The sequence below is a fragment of the Impatiens glandulifera genome, chromosome 2 (genome assembly GCF_907164915.1).
Source record: "Impatiens glandulifera chromosome 2, dImpGla2.1, whole genome shotgun sequence".
In the NCBI taxonomy this organism is placed as follows: Eukaryota; Viridiplantae; Streptophyta; class Magnoliopsida; order Ericales; family Balsaminaceae; genus Impatiens; species Impatiens glandulifera.
The window spans coordinates 65,295,553-65,317,106 of record NC_061863.1 but is presented as its reverse complement, the minus strand read 5'-3'; the positions used below and the strand labels follow the sequence as shown (position 1 = coordinate 65,317,106).

The 21,554-nt window shown below is 31.1% G+C and overlaps 2 protein-coding genes across 2 annotated transcripts; both read right to left on the bottom strand.

The window, feature by feature from the left end:
* Nucleotides 1-1,141: 1,141 nt before the first annotated feature.
* On the bottom strand, nt 1,142-5,153 carry LOC124925641. The gene is made up of 9 exons (XM_047465704.1): nt 4,795-5,153; nt 4,162-4,384; nt 3,999-4,051; nt 3,813-3,849; nt 3,380-3,451; nt 2,148-2,252; nt 1,697-1,853; nt 1,562-1,638; nt 1,142-1,337 (listed from the first exon to the last, which is right to left on the bottom strand). The coding sequence occupies exons 1-9, from the start codon at nt 4,914-4,916 to the stop codon at nt 1,272-1,274; spliced, it is 912 nt and encodes a 303-aa protein (XP_047321660.1). The 5' UTR covers nt 4,917-5,153; the 3' UTR covers nt 1,142-1,271.
* Nucleotides 5,154-6,080: 927 nt separating this feature from the next.
* Nucleotides 6,081-16,400, bottom strand: LOC124925233. Its single transcript, XM_047465203.1, has 15 exons — nt 15,091-16,400; nt 14,883-15,017; nt 14,626-14,816; nt 14,327-14,537; nt 14,000-14,237; nt 13,771-13,918; nt 13,385-13,682; nt 13,290-13,320; nt 7,869-9,199; nt 7,633-7,773; nt 7,381-7,562; nt 7,104-7,314; nt 6,792-7,029; nt 6,547-6,694; nt 6,081-6,479 (listed from the first exon to the last, which is right to left on the bottom strand). The coding sequence occupies exons 1-15, from the start codon at nt 16,394-16,396 to the stop codon at nt 6,180-6,182; spliced, it is 5,109 nt and encodes a 1,702-aa protein (XP_047321159.1). The 5' UTR covers nt 16,397-16,400; the 3' UTR covers nt 6,081-6,179.
* Nucleotides 16,401-21,554: the final 5,154 nt, after the last annotated feature.

Sequence of the window (21,554 nt, the reverse complement as noted above, 5' to 3'; positions counted from 1 at the left end):
TATTGTGTTTAGCTTTTTTTTTTTTAATAAATCTGTATACATTTAATCTTAAAATTTTTCTCTCTCATAATTTTTAAATATTTTGTATTTATTCACTCTCATATTTTTTTTAATTATTTTATTCATTATTTCTTATTTATTTAATTGTTTTTAATCATTTTATTTATTTTCATATATCTAATTTTATTTTAATCATTTTATTCAAAAATAAAAATAAAATCTTTTTCAAATAACTTTCTTTAATAGGCTAAATATTGCTCTAGTGATGAAGTATAAAGTTAAAAATTGCTCTAGTGATGATGTATAAAGTTAAAAATATTTACTTTAACTTTAGGGATTTATGGTTTTACACCCAATCATATCTTCAAAAACTTACAAGACATTTTTTTTTTTTTTATCTAGTCCTAGTTTTCTATTTTGTGTCCTAGACAAATTTTGTAAGCACTTAAATCTACTCTAATAAATTAATAATTAAACTCTTAAGATATTAAAATTTTACATGTTTAATATATATATATATATATATATATATATATATATATATATATATATATATATATATATATATATAACAATTTTAAATAACAAATTAAATTTATGTTTACAAAATTTAAAATAAGTTAAATCACTCATTCAAAATAAATGAGAACCCATTTGCAATAAATTTGTTATAAACGTGTCTGATTTATATTTCTCTAACTTACATATATATAATTTATTTTTTGTAACTGTCTTATTCACAATTTTTTAAAACTAATTTCAGTTTCAATTATGAGATGGCATTTGTTAGTACTAACTTATATGTATAAAAATAAATATTTTTCATATATGTATTTGATTAAAAGTCATTATCAATATAACAATTTAAAAATATTTATTATGATCTTAAAAATGTTCAAATGATGAATATATTTATACTAAGTTCCTATAAAACTGATATGCTTAAAAAATCGTTAATTTACATTAAATAGCTGATGTAAAAATATAGTTACATGATAAAAATGATATTAAAATTAATCTACCTGATTTAACATTGATTATTCACTTATTATTCTATAAATTAGTATAATTTAATTTTAAGTTTTACTTAATATGAGTATATTTATATGTTAAAAAGATACAAGAGTAAGACAATCATTACTAGATAAAACTCCCCCACCACCTTAATACTTACATGTTTTATATACATTGTTGGTGTCTCCAAATTTTCATCTCTTATCAAACATGAAGAACTTTCAAAACATTGGTTATGCATGTACATTATTTCCAACTCATAATTCCATCGCCATTAGCAGCCTTTGATCCTTTGACAGAGTAGATGAAGCTGCTTCTACAACCTGCAAACAAACACGGGGAACATAATATGGGACAAAAGTAAACTCTTATATGTTATCAACACGAATTCGAGGAAACTGTCAAGAAATGACCTAAATCATAAAGAAGTTGCAACGATACAGATCAGTTGTTCAATGAAAGAACATGCATGTCAATATGTCATGTGTTCAATACTCCATATATAGGGACAAAAAAGAAGAAGTTACTATTGGTAAAAGATGCAAACCTTAAAACCAGTTTTTTTATACAATTCTTGAGCAGCCTCATTCTCCACATTTACATGTACAAATAGTTTCCTCATACCTGTTTAGAGAAATTGTTAGACATTGGGTAACATTTACAAGTAATAAAAGAAACAAACCTGCCAAATTAGCAACATCTGTTGCAAACTGTAGCATATTTGAAGCTATTCCCTGACGTCGAGCAAACTTAGAAACACAGACATTAGCAATGTAAGCATATTGGTGTGTTCCGTAATGCACTTGGCTAGCCAAGATAGCAGATACCCTTTTCACCTCCTAAAATATCAGGACAATTAAATTAATCATGTATTAGAAGAAATCTTCATAGAATCATGCAAATCAACATCTTGAAAATATCAATCTCATGTATGTAAAAGAACCCATAACCAATTGTTTTTTGGGCAATATCAAGTGGATCTAAATATTAATAAAAAAGAGAGTATATTCTCACAAGACTATGAAAAGAATTTGTATCATTTAACGATATAACAGGTTTCCAAACATGTGATATATGAGAGAAAAAAATGTGTTTCCAAATGGGCTAGAAAGATATGACGATCTGATAAGTACCCCTGGATATCTTTCTCCTTGCAAAAGTTGACGGACGCTGAGGTCCAGAGTTCCCACAACACTGTTTAGAACAGTCCTTCGGATATTTTTGTCCTCCTTTTTAACCTGGAACCGTCATATAAGAAATACCATCAATAAAGCTCAAACACAAAAGCAGTTATAAGAATGGGAATCATTTAATTCAGGGAGAATACAAATTGCATTTCTTCTATTTTAGATGTATAGCAATGATAAAAACATGTTTGAGAGAGGGGACTCCCAGCACAATGAAATTGAAGAAGTTGAAATCAATCTACTCTCGACTTTTGTTCTACCCTAGGATGGGTTATTTGTTGTCTGGTAAGTGGTAAAAGGTATCTGGAAATGGTTGAGAATAACCAAAAGGGGAGTTAAATTCACTTGTATGTGAGTACTTGAATTTGAAGTTAAATAATGGTTATTGTAAATGATGTTAACAATCATGAGAGTTTTTCTTGTAATGATGTGGAATTAAACTACATATGCTTACCAAAATAATAGGACTGCTGTCAAGGAAAATATCAATCAAGTGACACAAAAAAGTTGCCAGTCATTGCCAGGAACTTATGTACTAAGTTATTGGCTCCTCTCTAGAAGATTGTCCATACAAAATCTAAACTAGTGCCTCTCACAGTTATTATTTTTCAGCCTGTCTGAGCACAAGAAGAATATGAAATGGTTTCCATTTCGATACATAAATAGATTTTTCACTTGGCAATATGAGATCTACCAAAAGCACAACTATGCACTAAGCTAGACTTAATGCATGTTATATATCAATCTAGAAGGGAAGAACAAACTAAAGTAAGAAGTAAGTGCATATAAATGAAAGGGAAATAAATCATATCTTATGTTGCCATAATTTTAGAGGTAATTCGAGTATGACTTTAGGTAAAGAAGATAAAATGAAATAAGCTAGTAATATGGATAATTTTGAATTTAACCTAAATTGAATGAATAAGTAACAGCCAGAAACAAATCAGAATGTAGAAAGCACCCTTCCAACTTTATTCACACATTTACAATACTAATCTTCTACAATGTATACTACTAGTATAATCTAACTATCTTCTTGACTTTCTTGAACTAGGCCCATAACTAGTCTAATTACATTTTACAGCCCAATGAAATACTAAAAAGACCCTAACAGTTATCAACTAGTCACCAGGGAGAAAGTACTGAAGAACAACATTTAATGTGAATTTCCATCTTACCGCAACAAAGCAGAAGCACCTAAGTGAATTTCCATCTTGTCCGCTACAACGTCGCTTCAAAGCATAGAATTCCTGTAACAGGCATGCGCATTAGAAAACTATTGGGATGTGAATTTAAGAGATAAAATCCTAAGATGTGTATTTCCTGAGCTTTTATAAATTGAGCAATAGATCCAATAATGACCTCTATAGTGTCAAATCTAAACTCAGCGTTATTTCTGTTAAATAGTAAATTTGCTCCATTATCAGAATTTCAAGGGCCATGTTTCTCTTAAATAAGTCCTCCTATGTATTTGCTCTTAAATTTAAATTTATTTGGCCAAATAATCCTTCAATCAAACAATATTGTGACTAATTAAAGGTTTTACTTATTGAGACACTACTTATTGACATATCAGAAGATGAAAGTGTATGGTTCATTTCAATGACAGACCTGTTCTGCATACTTCCTTTTAAAATTGTCCATGTGCCTGGAAAATAACAAACTTGCCATAGTTAACTGTTGAAAAGCAAATTCCCAAACATACTTGAATTGACTAAAATCTGGAGCTTGGGTGAAGATAACAACAGCATTCATTCATGTATGTAGATAGAATATTACTGGAAACAAGAAACCAACCTGATATATGACATTGATTCCCAGTGTGCTTCAGCTCGTAGCCATGCTGCTGTCTTTCATGTGAAATGGAACAAAAAACTACAAAGTCAGCAGAAATACACATACTAGAAGTGGACTAGAATCTAGTAACACAATTAAAGTACATCAACATGGAAGAACCAACCCAATATTCTTCGTCAAGAACAGCTTCACGCGCCACGAATCTGCCAAAACTTCGCTTCTGCAATCCATAACATTCCTGATCAGTGAGCTGTAGTCGGTTGAACGACAGTTCGATTGGCTTTGAGCTATCCTGTTTGGAAACTGCTGGCATTCGAATATTTTGGTTGTTATCAGAATGGACCTCAAGACTTTTCCACCTATAGGTCGATCCGGGAGTCACCTCCCTGTATTAAAAAAAAAAGGATTCAAACTATCAGAACCATTATTTGGGAGAAAATTCGTTTCAATCACCACCACAGGCGGCGAGTCTTTTCAAATTAAGACTCAAGCTATGAAACAGCCTTGCATAATCACTCTACTCTAGCATGGTAAAGTAATCCTGAACATAATAAACCTACCCTCAGATTTATGCCCATATTTGAAAACAATCAATTTCCTTGTATCAAACTAGTTCGTTTTCAAGAACTCGCAGAATCCATTGAAGAGAGAGCATCGATCAATTGTAAAATATACGCCTTATAGTAATTAATTAAAGAAACATCGAGCAGAATTACATCCCAAGATCGCAATTTGACATTTGTAAAAAGAAATACCTAAGTGGGTCGAAATTGACAGGAGAAATTAGACTTGTTACCTGAACATGTTAAGAACGAGAAGAGGGCGGCGTCTGAAGCGTTTATTAGGCAGTAGCCAAGTGGTGATCAGAGGAGGTTGCCGGACTTTAAATTGCGGCAGAAATCTCCCCTTGATCTCCATCCTGTTGTATCTTTCTTTCTTTCAATCTTCAATCTTTCAATCTTTCAATCTTCAATCTTCGAAAAGATCGGACATGAGGATGAAGCGAGAAAGAACGGAGGAGCGCAACGTAAAGCCACAGATTTTGAATTTGGGCATATTTAGCGGATCATTGATTCAAGATAAGTTTCCAATACTGGAATCAATCAAAATCAAAAGTAGGAAGAGAAGAAAGAAGAAGAAGAAGAAATCAAAGTCAAAACCAACGAAACTTATACTCCATCAAACAGTAGACAGAAAGAATGAGATTTTTATTTTGCTAATTTGAGAATTTCGGTATTTCTTTATAACATAATTTTTTTTTGAGTAATTCGTTACTTTATTTATTTTATAAAATAAATATTTTATTTTAAATATATATATATATATATATTATTTTTAAAATTTTAGGTTAATACGAGGATTTAAAAAATAGATAAAATATAAAATAATTTATAACGTTTCAAAATTAAATTAAGTTAAATGATTGTAATCTTATTATAAAATAAAATAATTTTATAATTATAATAGACTAATATCTCATAATTTTATAATTATAATTGATTAATACATCAATTAACTCTCTATTTTGTTTTTATAACTTGCTTTGTGTAAAATAAAAAAATATTGGTAAAATTTAACTTCTTTCTCAATTTAAAATTTGGATGTGGTAAGATATTTTAATATTCGGTTAATTTTTTAAATTCCCTTATATATATTTAAAAAGTTAAAATAACATATTTTTAATATTGTATTTTAACTTATTTATTTTATCAATTTAAATGGATTAATAAATTGTTTAAAATTTTATATATAAAATATATATATATATATACAATTATTGTATATCAAAAGTGTTAGTGAGCTCAACATTGTACATTAAAAAAAAAAATGTATGTGCCACCTCAAATGTTGAAAAATTAACATAGGTATTTGTAGATGATTGATAAATTTGTGACTATCACTCAAATTGAAATATAACATCTTTATTATACATCTATCTATCTCTTAAAGTTTACAATTCATACATCATCATCACCACAACCTGTTGTCAATATTATCACTACTTCTAGCCATTTCTGAATAATCACATAGGAATGTAAACCTAATATTTAATTTTAGATGAATTCCAAAAACATCATCTTGTAAAATAACACTATTAACAATTATTTAATTAAATTACCATATTCTATTAACTAACTCTCTTTCCACAAATTCTATACATTTCATTTCCTTCCAATAATTTCATCTGGCATCAATCTGAGTGATGGTAAGGCCATTCATAGAGTTTGTTTCGACACTTTTTGGTGAATCATTCATATCTCGTCTTTTGAAGATGAATGCGGGTTGCTTCGGAGGAGGTATATCCATTTCTTTACATAACATGAAAGCAACATCCGACATGATCGGTCTATCCACGACAAATTCTTGGACACATAAAAGTCCTATGTGAAAGCATCTAAGAGCTTCTTCTCGAGGGTATGAATCACTCATAGATCTGTCAATTATCTCAAAAGCATTGCCTTCTTTCCACAAATTCCATGCCTGAATTATAAAAAAAACACAATTATGATAATAGATTGAAAGAAATTGCTATAGTTATAATACTTACATATCCAATTAAATTAATTGTGTCCTCCCCGTAATAACTGTTATTTTTCCTTCCGCTGATAATTTCAAGCAAAATGACACCGAAACTGAAGACATCAGATCTTGTCGAGTACAATCCTCTCATGGCATATTCAGGAGACATATATCCGCTACAAAGTATGTTATAGCATTTTAGTGAATGCTGCATTTTTAAGTTTAAAGTACTTACAATATTAGTAAACTATAAGAACATGTCAAAACACTTACTATGTTCCAACTACCCTCTTTGTATTTGCTTCCATTTGGTCACCTTTAAAAATCTTAGCCATTCCAAAATCAGAAATCTTGGGATTTAATTCATCGTCTAACAACACATTGCTAGCTTTCAAATCTCTATGAATTATTCTCAATCGAGAATCTTGGTGAAGATAAATCATTCCCCTTGCAATGCCCAAAATAATGTTAAACCGTTTCTCCCAATTGAGTTGAGAGCATTTATCCTTGTCTGCATTGAAGTTTTAGTCATTAAGTTTCTTTCTTCTTGTTAAAAAGTATCAAATTAGTAAAATAGCGACTTACCAAATATAAAAGAGTCCAAACCCTTATTGGGTAAGTATTCATATATCAACATCTTCTCATGTTGTTGAACACAACATCCTAACAGTCTAACCAAATTCCTATGTTGGAGTTTTGCAATTAAACAAATTTCATTCTTGAATTCTTCATCTCCTTGTTTTGAGTTTTCTGCCAACCTTTTAACAGCAATCTCCACTCCATTTTTCAAACGCCCCTACATTTAATTGACTAGATTAGGCAAAAGATACTTTTATTTTTCAAAAATAATGTAGAGACTAACCTTATAAACAGTGCCAAATCCGCCTTCTCCAAGTTTGTTTGAAATTGAAAAATTATCGGTTGCAGCAACAATGATACTAAGGTCATAAAAGGGAAAATCGTCCAAGGATTTTCCTGTCGTGGATTCTTGTGATGAACCATTAGATATAGTTAACAACATTCGCCTTTCATTTCTCTTTCGATCTGTATTATCATTAGCCACATGAATGTGTTAGTGACATATTTTGATGAGATTGATAATAAAACAGTTTACCTTTTGATCTCCTCTTTTGAATTATGAACCAGTAAACCATAATCCCTAATGGTATAGAGGTAGATGCCACAATTATGTATGCCATTTTCTTCATTCTTCCTCCTGCGTTTCTTGGGCGATGCTGTGACTTTAAATAATCAGCTGAAATTGGATAATACAACAAATCAACAACCAATTTCCAAGAATTCAACATTTTTTTGTTTCTTGTTTCGTTTTTAATGGAAGAGGATATATACCTAGTTCGATTTGGTCCACACGCACGTACAGGGTTTGGCCGCCGGTCAGAAAGACCCTGGTGTCGAGCAATTCTCCAAGCCAGGTAATGCAGCCAACTTCACCTCCGGTTGCACTTGCATAAGCTGTGCAATTGCAATTTTTCAGACAATTCTCTCTACATGTTTCAAGTCCCATGCTCATATTCACCCGTGCTACTCTCGTATCAGGTGACTTAGCATTCTCTATCGGCACAAACCCATCTCCTTCTCCGCACGCTGGTCGGCCTTGTTTTCTCACACACCCACCCGAACCATCTCTAATCGTGAACCAGTCAATTGTAGATTTGGGTTCAAAGCCGGGCAGGCACATGCACTCAAAACGACTAGTAGATTGAGGGTCACAGTTTCCATATGCACCACAATAGTTGTAGCGGTTGCATGGATCCTTTTGGTATGACCATGACTCGTGCCACTGACGATTGACCTCCTGCCAAGCTAGTCTCTGAAGGTTGCCGGACTCATTCGCCACCAGCCTTGAGAAGACCGAAGCGTCTCGATTGCTAAACATGAGAGAGACCTCATCTTTATTGTCAATGAAACTGGCTTGCAAATTGAAATCGCTAGTCATCATCAATGGTATTCCCACCAAACCGCCTCCAATCCACGGTCCGGTTCTCCACTGCCGATTTGAACCCTGTTCAAATATCAACTCGGGCATCTCGGTAACATCCATTTTGAATGATAATTCCCCTGTCCCGGGGTCATCACTAGACTTCCATGATGTAAGGAACTTGTTCAAACCCGTCTTTCGGTCCACCCCTAGTTTCATGAACGGAAGCATAGTATCGGTGGGATGATCGAAGCTCTGCCATAAGACCGACCCATCATCGTGAATCAATCTGAAGTTCCCAGAATCCAAGAGTTGAGCGAAAACCCGATTTCCGGAGGTTGAGACATTAGTCGTCGTCGTCGTAGACCAAACCGGGGTTGACAAGTTTGAAGCGGAGGAGATGATAAGGTTTCCTGTTTGGTCTAGAGCAAGAACACCGGAGGAATCAAGAACAGGGTCGTCTCTGTTGGCAACCCATACGATGGTTTGATTGGAAAAGCAGTACCAAATTCCGATGTATCGATTACTCGACCGAGCACCGGGGCTGAAGAATCCAAGAGCAAAGATCCCACCGGTAGAGACGAGAGGATTGTTATCATCATCCTTTAAAGGCTTGTCGAAGGTTATGGTGTGTAGAGAGTTGCAGTAGAAAACTTGTTGCAAAAGTAGAAAGAGTTGTAGCTTGAGAATGAGAAGGGAGAAGAAGCTCATGATAGATGGATTAGTTTTCCATTCATAAGAACTTCATTGTAATTATATAAAAGAAAAATAACATTTGAACTTTGAAAAGTCTTCATCTTTGAAAATGTGGATCATTGATTATCCTATAAGATGCAAACACATATAAATAAATAAAATGAAACTAAATAAGATTTTCTTCTTCCTAGAAAGACATGTAAAAAGACACGCGGCTCCCTAATAATCTCCAACCATTTTTCTCATTTTTTAAACTAACAACTTTTTTTTTCTATACATAATTAAAACAAAATTTTACTTAAAATATTATATATTACTTTATTTAATATATTTTTTTAAATAAGTAATTCATCTTATTTTAATTTTTATTTAATATATTTACTTAAATATTTATTTTATTTTGATAAAATATGTATTTTATTTTAATAAATTTGACTTTTTTTTTATAATTCATTTTATTTTAATTTTTATTTAATATATTTTATTTTATTATAGATTTAATATATTTTATTTAAATATTTATATAATATATTGTGTTTAATCAAATGTGTATTTTATTTTAATAAGTTTAATAATAAATTTAATTAATAATGTATTTTATTTCAATTTTAATTTATTGTAATTTATTTTAATATTTATGTAATATATTTAATTTTAATGTAATTTATTTTAATATATAATATTTAAATTTATTTTTATTTAAATGATTTAATTTATTAGGTTTAATTTTAAATATATATATATATATTTTATATTTATAAAATTAAATAAGTTGTGAATTTAGAGTGTGAATTAAACTTTTGAAAATGTGATTAAAATTATTATAGGTAGTTTGAAAGAGTGAACATGAATAGTGGGTAAAAAATAATAGGTCTCTGAATTTTGAGCAAACTATTATATGCATATCTAATTAGATGCAGGATTTTTTTATTAAATTCTCTATATCAATTTACTATAATTATAAAATTAATTTTTCATTAATTAAAATACTCTTATTTTATTTTTATAAACTTTTAATTTAAAAATAAGAAAATATAACTAGTAGAATGAATTTGTGTAGACTATTTCTCATATTTTCAATTCAGTTACACTGACATCATCCCAAGTCATTCTCACATTGTCATCATAATTAATTAACTAGCATTTATCCATTAATATAAAAAATAACTAGCATTTATCCATTAATATAAAAAATAATATAAAAAAATATTACACTAAAAATATGAAAAGAATTTTTAATTTTATTTTTAACCGTTTTAAGTTTATGAGCGGGTCAACCCACAATCCGACTCAAGTATTCATTTACTCTCACATTACATAACGATCTTTAAAACAATTGATACAGTTTGATTTCTCAACTCATTTAGTTTCACCTTTAAATAGGGATGACAATTTGAAACAGCACCGTAAAAACCGAACCGAATTGCCCCGTTTGGGACGGTTTTTCCCCGAAACCGAACGGGGATGAGGCGGGGATGGTATTTGTGTCCCCCGCCCCGATTTCACCCGTTTCTGCCCTGAACACTATAAATATAATTAAATATATTAAATCACCATTATATTTATTTCTTCACTATATTTTATAAGAGTTTTAAGTTAATTAATTTATAAAAATATAAACTTTCAATATATATTATATTAAAAAAATTCGTTTATATAATTTTATTTTACAATTTTATTATTTTTTAAAATAATATTTTATTAACGGTGCTCCGTGGGGATTCCCCGAAACCGAATAAAATCGAACGGGGCGGGAATGATATTAAAAAAAATCCCGAAACAAAAACGGTGCGGGGATGGTAAATGCATTCCCCGCTCCAAACCGCCCTATTGCCATCTCTACCTCTAAAGTCCACTTCTTCCCCATAAAAAATTATAAATAGATACTTGGGTCGGATTCTGGGTTGACCCACCCAAAAACTTAAAACGGTTAATAATAAAATAAAAAATGTTATAGGTATATTTTGAAATTACAACCTTTTAAACAACTAGACTAATAACACTTTTTAATTTTAATTTAACACCAAATTTGATAAAAGCGGAACGAGGATCTTCTAATAATACATATCCCTATCCCTAATCATTTGGATATTTATTACAAGATTTAAGCCTAAAGATTAGGATTCCTAGTAAGTGATATTGAAGAATTTGTATGGTTTTGAGTGCTAGTTGTCTCTTCACGTGTTTTTAGAGGTCAAAATTTCGATTTTTTACCACTTGCTCAATGATAGATAAGATTAGACTTCACTGAATGCTTTTGGGTACTCTATTTTTCCTCCAAATTTTTCAAATTTTTTTTAAGGTATCCGCAAAATTTTCAAGTTATTAAATATAATTTCAATTTGTTTAATTACATTTTGATTTGTTAAACATATGTTTTTTTTTGCAATCTAAACATATTTTTATCAATGTAACATTTTGTTGACTTGTTTAAAATGTTTGATCGTTTTAACTTAATTTTATTAATTTAACATATAATTTTGAACTAGTTTAATATTTTTTAACATATTTTAGACCTACAGTATTTAACCTAATTAAGTATTTAACCTAATTAATTGTTTATAATGTCATAAACAAAATATATAGATAGATTATTTCAAAATATAAAGTATTTAATTGAAAGAGACTAAACTAAAAATGTGTTTAATCAAAGTACTCGGATTGTCGGGTCGAGAGTTTTGATTATTTTGGATATATATGTGAGAGTAAATGAATATTTGAGTCAGATTGTCGATTAATCACCCATAAACTTAAAATAGTTAAAAATAAAATTCAAAATGCTAAAGTAATGTTTTGAACTTGTTGTTAGAAATTAAAGTAATAATAATAATAATAATTAAGGAGTCTTTGGTTGGTTGTTAAAGAGCCTCTTGAATTGTCCAAAGACTCTTGATCTTATCTAGTAATGAGACTTTTTATGTATTTAGTTTAATGTCTTAGTTATGTTTTATTTTTATTTAAGGATTGTAATCGTGTTCTTATTTCCATCAAATTTAATAGACAGATTTTCATTTTCAAGGTTATTTTCATTCTCTAAATTTTTCTATTCACTTTCTAATATATTTCTTCACTGTTCGATCATCGAGGTCCTGATTGTGACTTTGTTACACTTGTAACCTAACAAAAATAAGTACAACCCTTTAATCAAGTTTGATTGAGATGTGCTTTGTCGAAGGATAATAGACCGATATCAATTGAGAGTTGTTAAAAAATATGAATCAAATATTTGATTAAACAAAATGAAAGTATAAGGTCACGAGATAATAGATTTATTCGACAAAAATATATGATGAGATATGTGAGAATATAAATTGTTTTATCGAAATGAATAAAATGTGAAATGAGAGTGTTTTATTTTTATTTTAATATATTATTCGTGATTTATTAAAAAGTTTAAACATTAAATACATATTATTATTTTTTTATATTTTATTTATATTTTTATCTTTGTCAAGGTCCTAAGACACTTTATTAGTATATACTAACCCCCACTATATTTATTTTGTTTATATAATATTATAACTATTAACCAAAATACATATTACACATATTTGCTATCATGCGAGGTCATTAATTTATTTGACCACGATTTGAATACCGATAAATAAATAATCGGCCACCAAGACCAAAAAAAATCAAGTGTTTTCCTTGTCCCAATTTGTCAATTAGTACTCATATTATCAAAAATTTTGATAAGCTATATATATGTTCTATGTTTAAGTTTTGATAAGCTTATAGAATATGATTACTAATTATCACAATTTTTATAATCAATTTATGCATTAGATTCGTATCTACTAATTTATTTTTTCTCTTTATTAATGATTGTCAATAGTTTCATTTGCAGTTGGGCTGCAATGTTTTTCTTTACTCATCAATCACCTTCAACCTCACTTGATTCTTTAGATTTGCGGGATAAATAATGGATTAAGTTGCAGTATTGTTAACACAATCCTATAACTTATTGCAGGTTATTACAGTCGGTCGAATGTTTCTATTAATTTCATTACTAAACGTTTTTAAAGCTTTTAGAAAATCAAAAGTGATACTTAGAAATGTTGGACAATACATTTTCGCACATATGAAAAGAAAATCTATAATTTATCTTGTACAAAGAATGAAATAAATTGTCATACTCATGTTTGATAACCAGAGGAGACACTCCAACTGTCTTTAGACAAATTCTAGACATGCCATAAAAGTATATGTAATACCTTCCCATTATTTCAGCGAGCCTCGACTTGGGTGATGGTGAGGCCATTGTTAGATTTGGCTTTGACATCGCTTGTCGACGAATCATTCATGTCTTGCCCAGTGAAGATGAAAGCTGGCTGCTTGGGAAAAGGCAGAGCAATTTCATTACATAACATGAAAGCAACATCAGACATGGTTGGTCTATCCATAACAAGTTCTTGTACACATAGTAGCCCTATGTGAACACATCTAAGAACTTCTTCCTCTGGCCATGAATCACCCATGGACCTGTCAATTATCTCCAAAGCCTTGTCTTCTTTCCATAAGCTCCATGTCTGGAATATTCAAATTAAAGAAAAAGACTTATGATACTATAATGGATGAGTTGGGATAATTGTGAACTTATTTGAGGAGTTCACTTACATGTCCAATCAAATTAATCGTGTTGCCTCGATAATAACTACTATTTTTCTTTCCAGTGAGAACCTCGATCAAAATGACACCGAAACTGAAGACATCGGATCTTGTCGAGTACAACCCTCCCATGGCATATTCAGGAGACATATACCCACTGCAAAGAATACATTGTAATGAATACCCAATTTTGGGTTTGTAGAACACTACTACATTAAGATCAAACCAAAACACTTACTATGTTCCAACTACCCTCTTTGTATTAGCTTCCATCTGATCACTTTTAAAAATCTTAGCCATTCCAAAATCCGAAATTTTAGGACTTAATTCATCGTCTAACAAAACATTGCTAGCTTTCAAGTCTCTATGAATTATTCTTAATCGAGAGTCTTGATGAAGGTATATCACTCCCCTTGCAATTCCCAAAATAATGTTAAACCGTTTCTCCCAATTGAGTTGAGAACGCTTCTCTTCATCTGCATCAAAATTTTAGTATTCAAGATTTCTATCTCTTTTTCATTTTTTTTTTCTAGATATATTAACAAAGAGCAAAGAGATTTCATACCAAAGATGAAAGAATCCAAGCTCTTATTTGGTAAGTATTCATATATCAACATCTTCTCGTGATGTTCAACACAAGATCCTAATAGCCTCACCAAATTCCTATGTTGGAGTTTGGCTATTAAACAAACTTCATTCTTAAATTCTTCTGTTCCTTGTCCTGAATTCTTCGCCAACCTTTTAACCGCAATCTCTACTCCATTCCTTAAACGCCCCTACATTTAAGTGACAAGATTGGTTAGCTAGACATTAGTAATAAATATAGTATACATACTTCATTAGTCAATCAATTAATAAAGAGACCTTATAAACCATGCCAAAGCCCCCTTCTCCGAGTTTGTTGGAAATGGAAAAATTATCGGTGGAAGCAACAATTGTACTAAGGTCAAAAAAGGGAAAATCATCTATGTGTGTTTCTCTCGTGGAATTTTCTTGCGACGACGACGACCCATTAGCGGTAGTAAACAACACATGTCGCTTGTTTCTCTTTCGATCTGCATTGTCATTAATTAGCATCATGGAATTGATAATAAATTAGGGTTTGTAGTACTTTAGTTTACCTTTTCTCCTCTTTTGAGTTATGTAACAGTAAACTATAAGTGCACCAATTAGGGCTAATGGAATAGTGGTAGCAGCCACAATTATGTATGCCACTCTTTTCCTTCTTGGGCGTTGTTGCGACTCCAAATATTCAGCTGAAAATAGGTATACAAGATCATCAAATCAAACGATATGATCAGGAATTCATCAACTTTTTATGCTTAATACCTAGTTCGACATTATCAACACGCACGAACAGGGTATGACCGCCGGTGGGAAAGACTCCGCCGATGGGAAAGACTCTGATGTCGAGCAATTCTCCGATCCAGGTAATGCAGCCAACTTCACCTTCGGTTGAACTTGCATAAGCTGTGCAATTGCAATTTTTCAGGCAATTCTCTTTGCATGTTTCTAATCCCATGCTCATATTCACGCGTGCTACTCTCATATCGGGTGACTTTGCATTCTCTACCGGCACAAACCCATCTCCTTCTCTACAAACCGTTCGTCCTTGCTTTCTCACACACCCACCCGAACCATCCTTTATCGTGAACCAATCAATCGTCGATTTCGGCTCAAATCCAGGTAGGCAAGTGCACTCGAAACTATTCGTGGGTTGAGGGTCGCAATTACCATACGCCCCGCAATGATTGTAATTGTTGCATTTATCATTTTGATAAGACCACGACTCGAACCATTGACGACTACCCTCCTGCCACGCTAGTCTTTGAAGGTTGCCGGTCTCATTCGCCACCAGCCTCGGGATGATGGAAGGGCTGCTATTGCTATAGGCAAGAGTGACCTCATCTCGATCGTTCGTGTACACTGCACTAAATAATATGAAGTCATCGCTTACCACATCGGGTATTCCCGACCAACCGTTTCCTATCCACGGCCCGGTTCTCCACAGCCGTCTCGTCGGACCCTGTTCGTAGACCAATTCGGGCATCTCGGTTAGATCCATTCTGTAAGTGTACTCCCCTGTTCCGGGATCGTCTGGAGACTTCCAAGATGTAATGACCGTGTACCGATTGGCCCTTCGGTCCAGCCCGAGTTTCATGGATGGAATAATAGTATTGGTCGGATGATCGATGCTCTGCCATACCACGGCATTATCGCGAAGCAACCTCAAGTTCCCGGAATCCGAAAGTTGAGCGGAAACCAGATTTGGGGAGGTTGTGAAGTTAGTAGTGGACCAAACCGGTGGGGTTGACAAGTTTGAAGCTGTGATGACAAGGTTTCCTGCTTGGTCGAGAGAGAGAACACCGGAGGAATCGCGAACAGGGTTGTCTCTGTTGGCAACCCATACGATGGTTTCGGTGGAGAAGTTGTACCAAATTCCGATATAGCGGTTAGTGGATTTTCCGGGGCTGAAGAATCCAAGAACAAAGGTCCCAGCGGTGGAGACGAGGTGATTGCGGTCGTCGTCCTTTAGAGGGTTGTCGAAGGTTATGGTGTCAATAGAGTTGCAGCAGCAGAAGAAGAAGAAGAAGAATAGAAAGAAAACCGTGAAAATGGTGAAGATCCTCATCATGATGATTGATGATGATCATGAATTAAGTCATTCTAATAGTAATAGAAAGAGAAAGAACCTGTAATTATCTTGATAATTGATATGGTATTAAACAAAGAACCGTGTTGAACTTCTCTCTAAGCAAAGAAATGTTATTAAGTATAGTGGTAGTGCGGAGAAAAGTGAAAATAATGTAACTTAGTCAAATTAGGGCCATCTTAGAAGAAGAAGAAGAAGAAGAAGCTCATGGAAAGTCGGAGTTTTGAAAATGTGGATTGAAAATTAGCAAAGTCTTTTGATGCAAAAGTCGTATTTACGTTTATTATAATTAAGAGAGTAGTTAATTATGACGTAAACGAAGACTTGTACTTTTTTTTCAATTATTTTTTTGACTGGTTATACCTCCTATAATCTAGGGAAAATTAATATTTTCATTATTCATTTGAAGAAGGGATTATTATTTCTTAGATGAGAGTGGATATGGTAAGTTGAAAATAATAATAATAATAATAATATTTGTGTAACTGACTTTTGAGTCCTTAAGAAAGACGCGCTTAGAGATTAGTAAAACGAAAGTTGTTTATACAAATTAAGACACTAACAACAAAAGCTCGATCTATTCTGCGGTAAAATCCAGTTCTGTATTGGGAAAATTAAATTTCAACTTTCTACAAACATAAACATTAAGTTTGAGTTTGTTTGATTTAATGTTTATAAGTTGAATATGAGCATTTGCGTAAACATTGCGTAATAAGGTTTATAAGTTGAATATGAGCATTTGCGTAAACATTGCGTAATAAGGTTTATAAGTTGAATATGAGCATTTGCGTAAACATTGCGTAATAAGCTCACGCAAAAAAATATAATAAACACATTTTTTATTAATAAAAAAACTATATATAAAAAGATAATATGATCTTATAGATCACCTTAAAAATCTTTTGAAAATTAAATTTGTTTTAAAAAGTACAAACTCTATCTAAAAATAATAAATTAATATTTTTTATTCAATATAATAACATAATATTTTTAAATAAAAAAAATCAACTATAATAACATTATGGTGAACATTCCAGTGAGAGTTATTAAAAAAAATTAATAAAAAAATATTATTTATGTTTTTAATTAATTTAATTATTAAAATATTTTTAATAAAATAAATGATTTAGGGGTGACAATTTAGGTAAGTTTAAGGTTGATGGGTTTGGAATGTCAGGTTAATGGGTTGAACGATTATACATAAATCGGATTTGTTTAATAATTTGGATAAAAAAATTTCTAACATGAACTTGACCTGTTTATTTGTGTTTGACCTAAACCTAACTAATTTGACTCGATTTACCTAACTCAACTCGAACCAACCCTGATCTAATTAATTCACATCTCTTTATTTCAAATTAAAATTACATCAATACAAAATAAAAATAAAGTTAAATAACAAATTCACTTATAAAAATTTTTACAAAAGAAAACGAGTGAATGAATAAGAAAGAATAACACAAAATTCAACAATTACATATTTAACCCTAATATTGGTTATCGGGTCTATTTTTACAAAAGTAAACGGGTTATCGGGTCTATTTTGAATTATGTCAGGTCGACCCGATTTTGACATGTTTATTAAGACCATCTTCAACCCACAAACTCATTTTCAAACCCAAAATGTAGTAAATGTCACATCAAACAATAATTAATCTCCAACCCAAAAACACATTTCCAAACTTAAAAGAATATTCATTTCTTATACTAACTTTTTAACCTTATTAATAGTATCTACATATTTATCAACTTTACATATTTAATCCTAATATTTTTTCATTTATTTAATAAAATAAAAAATAAAAATAATTATATATTAATAATTCATAAACAATAAAATAATTCAATAATACATTAAATAAATAAACATATTAAAGTTAAATATATAAAGTTGATAAATATATAAATAATATTAATAAGGTTAAAAAATTAGTGTAGAAAATGAGTTTTGTATTGGAGATGAATTACTATTTAAAAGTGATTATTTAAAGTAATTCTTTGCGTAATGTTTCCTGTATTTTGAGTTAAAGTTAACTTTTTGATAATGAGCAGCGTGCCCTTGGGTTAATTAAAAAACCAGGCTCGACGGTTTAAAAGGCTTTTGGCAGTTTCTAATCATGAGGGAGGGAGCGGTTTCTGGTGAGAAAAGAGAGGGCACAGTCAAAAAAGGCTAACTCACATTCTTCTCTCATTCCATTACGTTTTGCTGTTTCAGGTACTCACTAATCCAATGTAGATTACAGTGTTGTGGTTGAGGCATCGGTTCTGTACACCGGTGCCATCCTGTTTATTGAAAATCTGTTTACAGTATTTGATGAACTCATTAACTGTCTTATATTGAACTTTGTATAATCTGTTGATTAAATCTTGGCTGGTAGTTGCATTCATTAGGATTAGCTTGGATTTAGATTAGGATTAGAGTTCTCTCTGTCTTAGGATTCCAATATTGTTTTGCTGAAATCGCTAAAGTCGTATCCTCTGCTGGGGCCTGGGAGAGGGAAGACACAGACTGTGTTCTTCAGATCTCCTTTATCTGGCGACTCGGCTGTGAGAGCTTAAGCGCAACGCTAGCGCGCATGCGGATCCCAGATGAGCTGTCACAGTAAACGCTTCCGCGATCCAAAATAGGAGAAGAAACCAGATGAGGTCTATCTATCTGCCCTGCGATTTGGGGGAATAACTCTGTCTTCTCTCCTTTGAGGATGAGGTTCATTCAAATCGAAGAAACGAGCTGCAGCAGGAGGAAGACGAAGCTTAGGCGAGCTGAACGGACCCGCGTTGCCCCATCCTTCAACGACGGTAGGTCCCGGAAATGCAGGACGCCGGAAATCGTCTTTGGCCGGAGTCAGGCGGCAGCTTCTTTTCATTTGTTATATTTGATTTCCTCAACTTCTTTGGAAGTTGCAAAGAGGCCCCTAGCACTTTATTATTTTTAAATATCCCTAAATACTTTAATTTGGAATTAATTAATTAATTCTAAATTAATGTAGCCCCTGATTTTTTCCTGATGTTTTAATTGAATCCCTAAACTTTATTTTCATTTTATTTTGATTTCAAACTGTAAAAAACAAATAAAAAAATAATAATAAACTTCTACTCTTTGATTTGAATCCTCATTAACACTATACATAAACTTCCTGAAATAAAGCCTAGTGATTATAAGTCGAATCATAAGGCCCTTACACTCCTCCATCAACTTCATTCTATAACCAGCTATTTCTGTTTCCTTGAAATATTGTAGCAAGTGAAAATAGTGTTTTTTAATCACTCTTAGGTAGAAATTGTAGTTTTTTTATAATTATTTTATGTTATGTTAACTTGTGGTGTTATTTGCAGGAATAAATTATGAATGTAGATTATCAAATCCAATTAAGATCTAAGCTTTTTTAGTCAACAGATGATGTGAACTTAAAAAATAAAGGTAATTTTATTTTATTTTTTTGTAAAAATAATGTTTTATAGTTTTAAATAACAAAATATTCAAATTTTCATGATATTAATAATAATAAATTTTAAAACATCATATTATCATAAGAGCATGATAAAAACTCTTAGTTTCATGAATTAAAGGTGGTGGTAGAATAAGGCCATCATCGTATAGTATAATGAGAAGGAAACTCTAAAGTGTCTTGAGACGGAGAAGGAAGAGATTAAAGCAAAGCTAATTAATACAATCAGAGACAAAATTCTGAATTAGTCAAAATCAAGAAAATACTAAATGGATGGATGCGACCACTGCATGCTTTGTCGTTTCATTTTGAAGTTTTTGAAATCGTAGAGAAAGATTTTCTTGCGATCAACGAAAAAGAAATGGGTTTGTCGACAAGTACTAAATTGACTTATTTGAAAGGGAAAAAAATAAAATTATAAATGTTGAAAGTACTTGACCGCCAATGAAGAAAAGATCATTCATGATGATTATCGTGGATCGACTAACGAAGAAAATAAACTATCTATATCGGGTAGTTCGAAAAAAATGGAATTTGCTCGACTGTCTAAATTAGATAGTTAGAAAAAATGTAACTTGTTGAAGACAATGGTTACGTTTCTATTTCAGGGTAAGATCGTAAAAATAATAATTAAAGATTTAATAAACTGTTACTAATTAAACTTTTATATAAAGGAGATGTAATTTTTTAAAGAGGAATGATAGAGAGCGCGACTCTGAGACAGCGACTGGGAGCGCGATAATCTACGTGGCCCCGACAGGTGGAATTAATAAATAAATAAAAATATAATAATAATAAAAACACTATTGTAGAATATTCTCTCCTCTTATTAAATAATTTCTCTCTCCTCTTATTAAATAATTTCTCTTTCTATCTCTACAAATTAAATTATATCATTTATCCATATTCTAACTATTATTATTTTACTCATTTATTTGATATTTATTATTTCTCATTTAACCGGATAAAATAACTCAATAATTTACAACAAACTCTCCCATTAAATATTTTAATAATATGTTTAAATAAATTCTAAGCCCTAAATTTTAAACCCTAAACCTTAAACTCTAAACCCTAAACTCTAAACTCTAAATCCTGAATCCTAAATACTAACCCCTAAATCCTAAACCCTAAACCCTAATTAATATTACTGATTAGTTGAATTATGAATTTATCTCTTTTATTTTTATTTTATTTTTATGACTTTTCAATTCATTTATTTATCAAATAGTTTATGGCCTCTTTTTTCTTTTTATTATTATTTTATATGATAGAAATTATTTAATAAGAAAAGAGAGATCTTTTTTCTTTTTATTATTATTTTATATGATAAAAATTATTTAATGAGAAGAAAGTGAAAATAATTAATAATAGAAGAGAGAAAATAATTAATAATAGGAGAGAGAATATTCTACCTGTCAACCCACGTAGGCATCGCTCTCCCAGTCGCTCTCTATCATTTTTCTTTTTTAAAATAACAATTTTAAAAAATAACTCCCTTTTCAAAAATTAAACCTATATCAAATTTTATTGATAAAAGTAAACAAGTTTCAGAAAAATAATAAAAATCTCATTTATGCACCACAGCCCTGTCGCTTTCAACCTACCTCATTTTATATGTTTTATTTGAAAATGTGATGAAAAGTTATTAGTTTGAAAGAGGGCTATGAGATTTCTCAGTTTTTATCTAT

What these genes read in the sequence shown, in the direction of transcription:
- LOC124925233 (XM_047465203.1), bottom strand. Translation starts at nt 16,396, where the DNA reads ATGATGAGGATCTTCACCATTTTCACGGTTTTCTTTCTATTCTTCTTC. An exon ending in CCTCTGGTTATCAAACATGA is followed by an intron (nt 9,200 to 13,289) that starts GTATGACAATTT and finishes ATTACAATGAAG; the next exon opens with TTCTTATGAATGGAAAACTA. An exon ending in TCAAAAGAGGAGATCAAAAG is followed by an intron (nt 7,563 to 7,632) that starts GTAAACTGTTTT and finishes ATGATAATACAG; the next exon opens with ATCGAAAGAGAAATGAAAGG.
- LOC124925641 (XM_047465704.1), bottom strand. Translation starts at nt 4,916, where the DNA reads ATGGAGATCAAGGGGAGATTTCTGCCGCAATTTAAAGTCCGGCAACCT. An exon ending in AAGGAGAAAGATATCCAGGG is followed by an intron (nt 1,854 to 2,147) that starts GTACTTATCAGA and finishes CTGATATTTTAG; the next exon opens with GAGGTGAAAAGGGTATCTGC. An exon ending in ATAAAAAAACTGGTTTTAAG is followed by an intron (nt 1,338 to 1,561) that starts GTTTGCATCTTT and finishes GTTTGTTTGCAG; the next exon opens with GTTGTAGAAGCAGCTTCATC.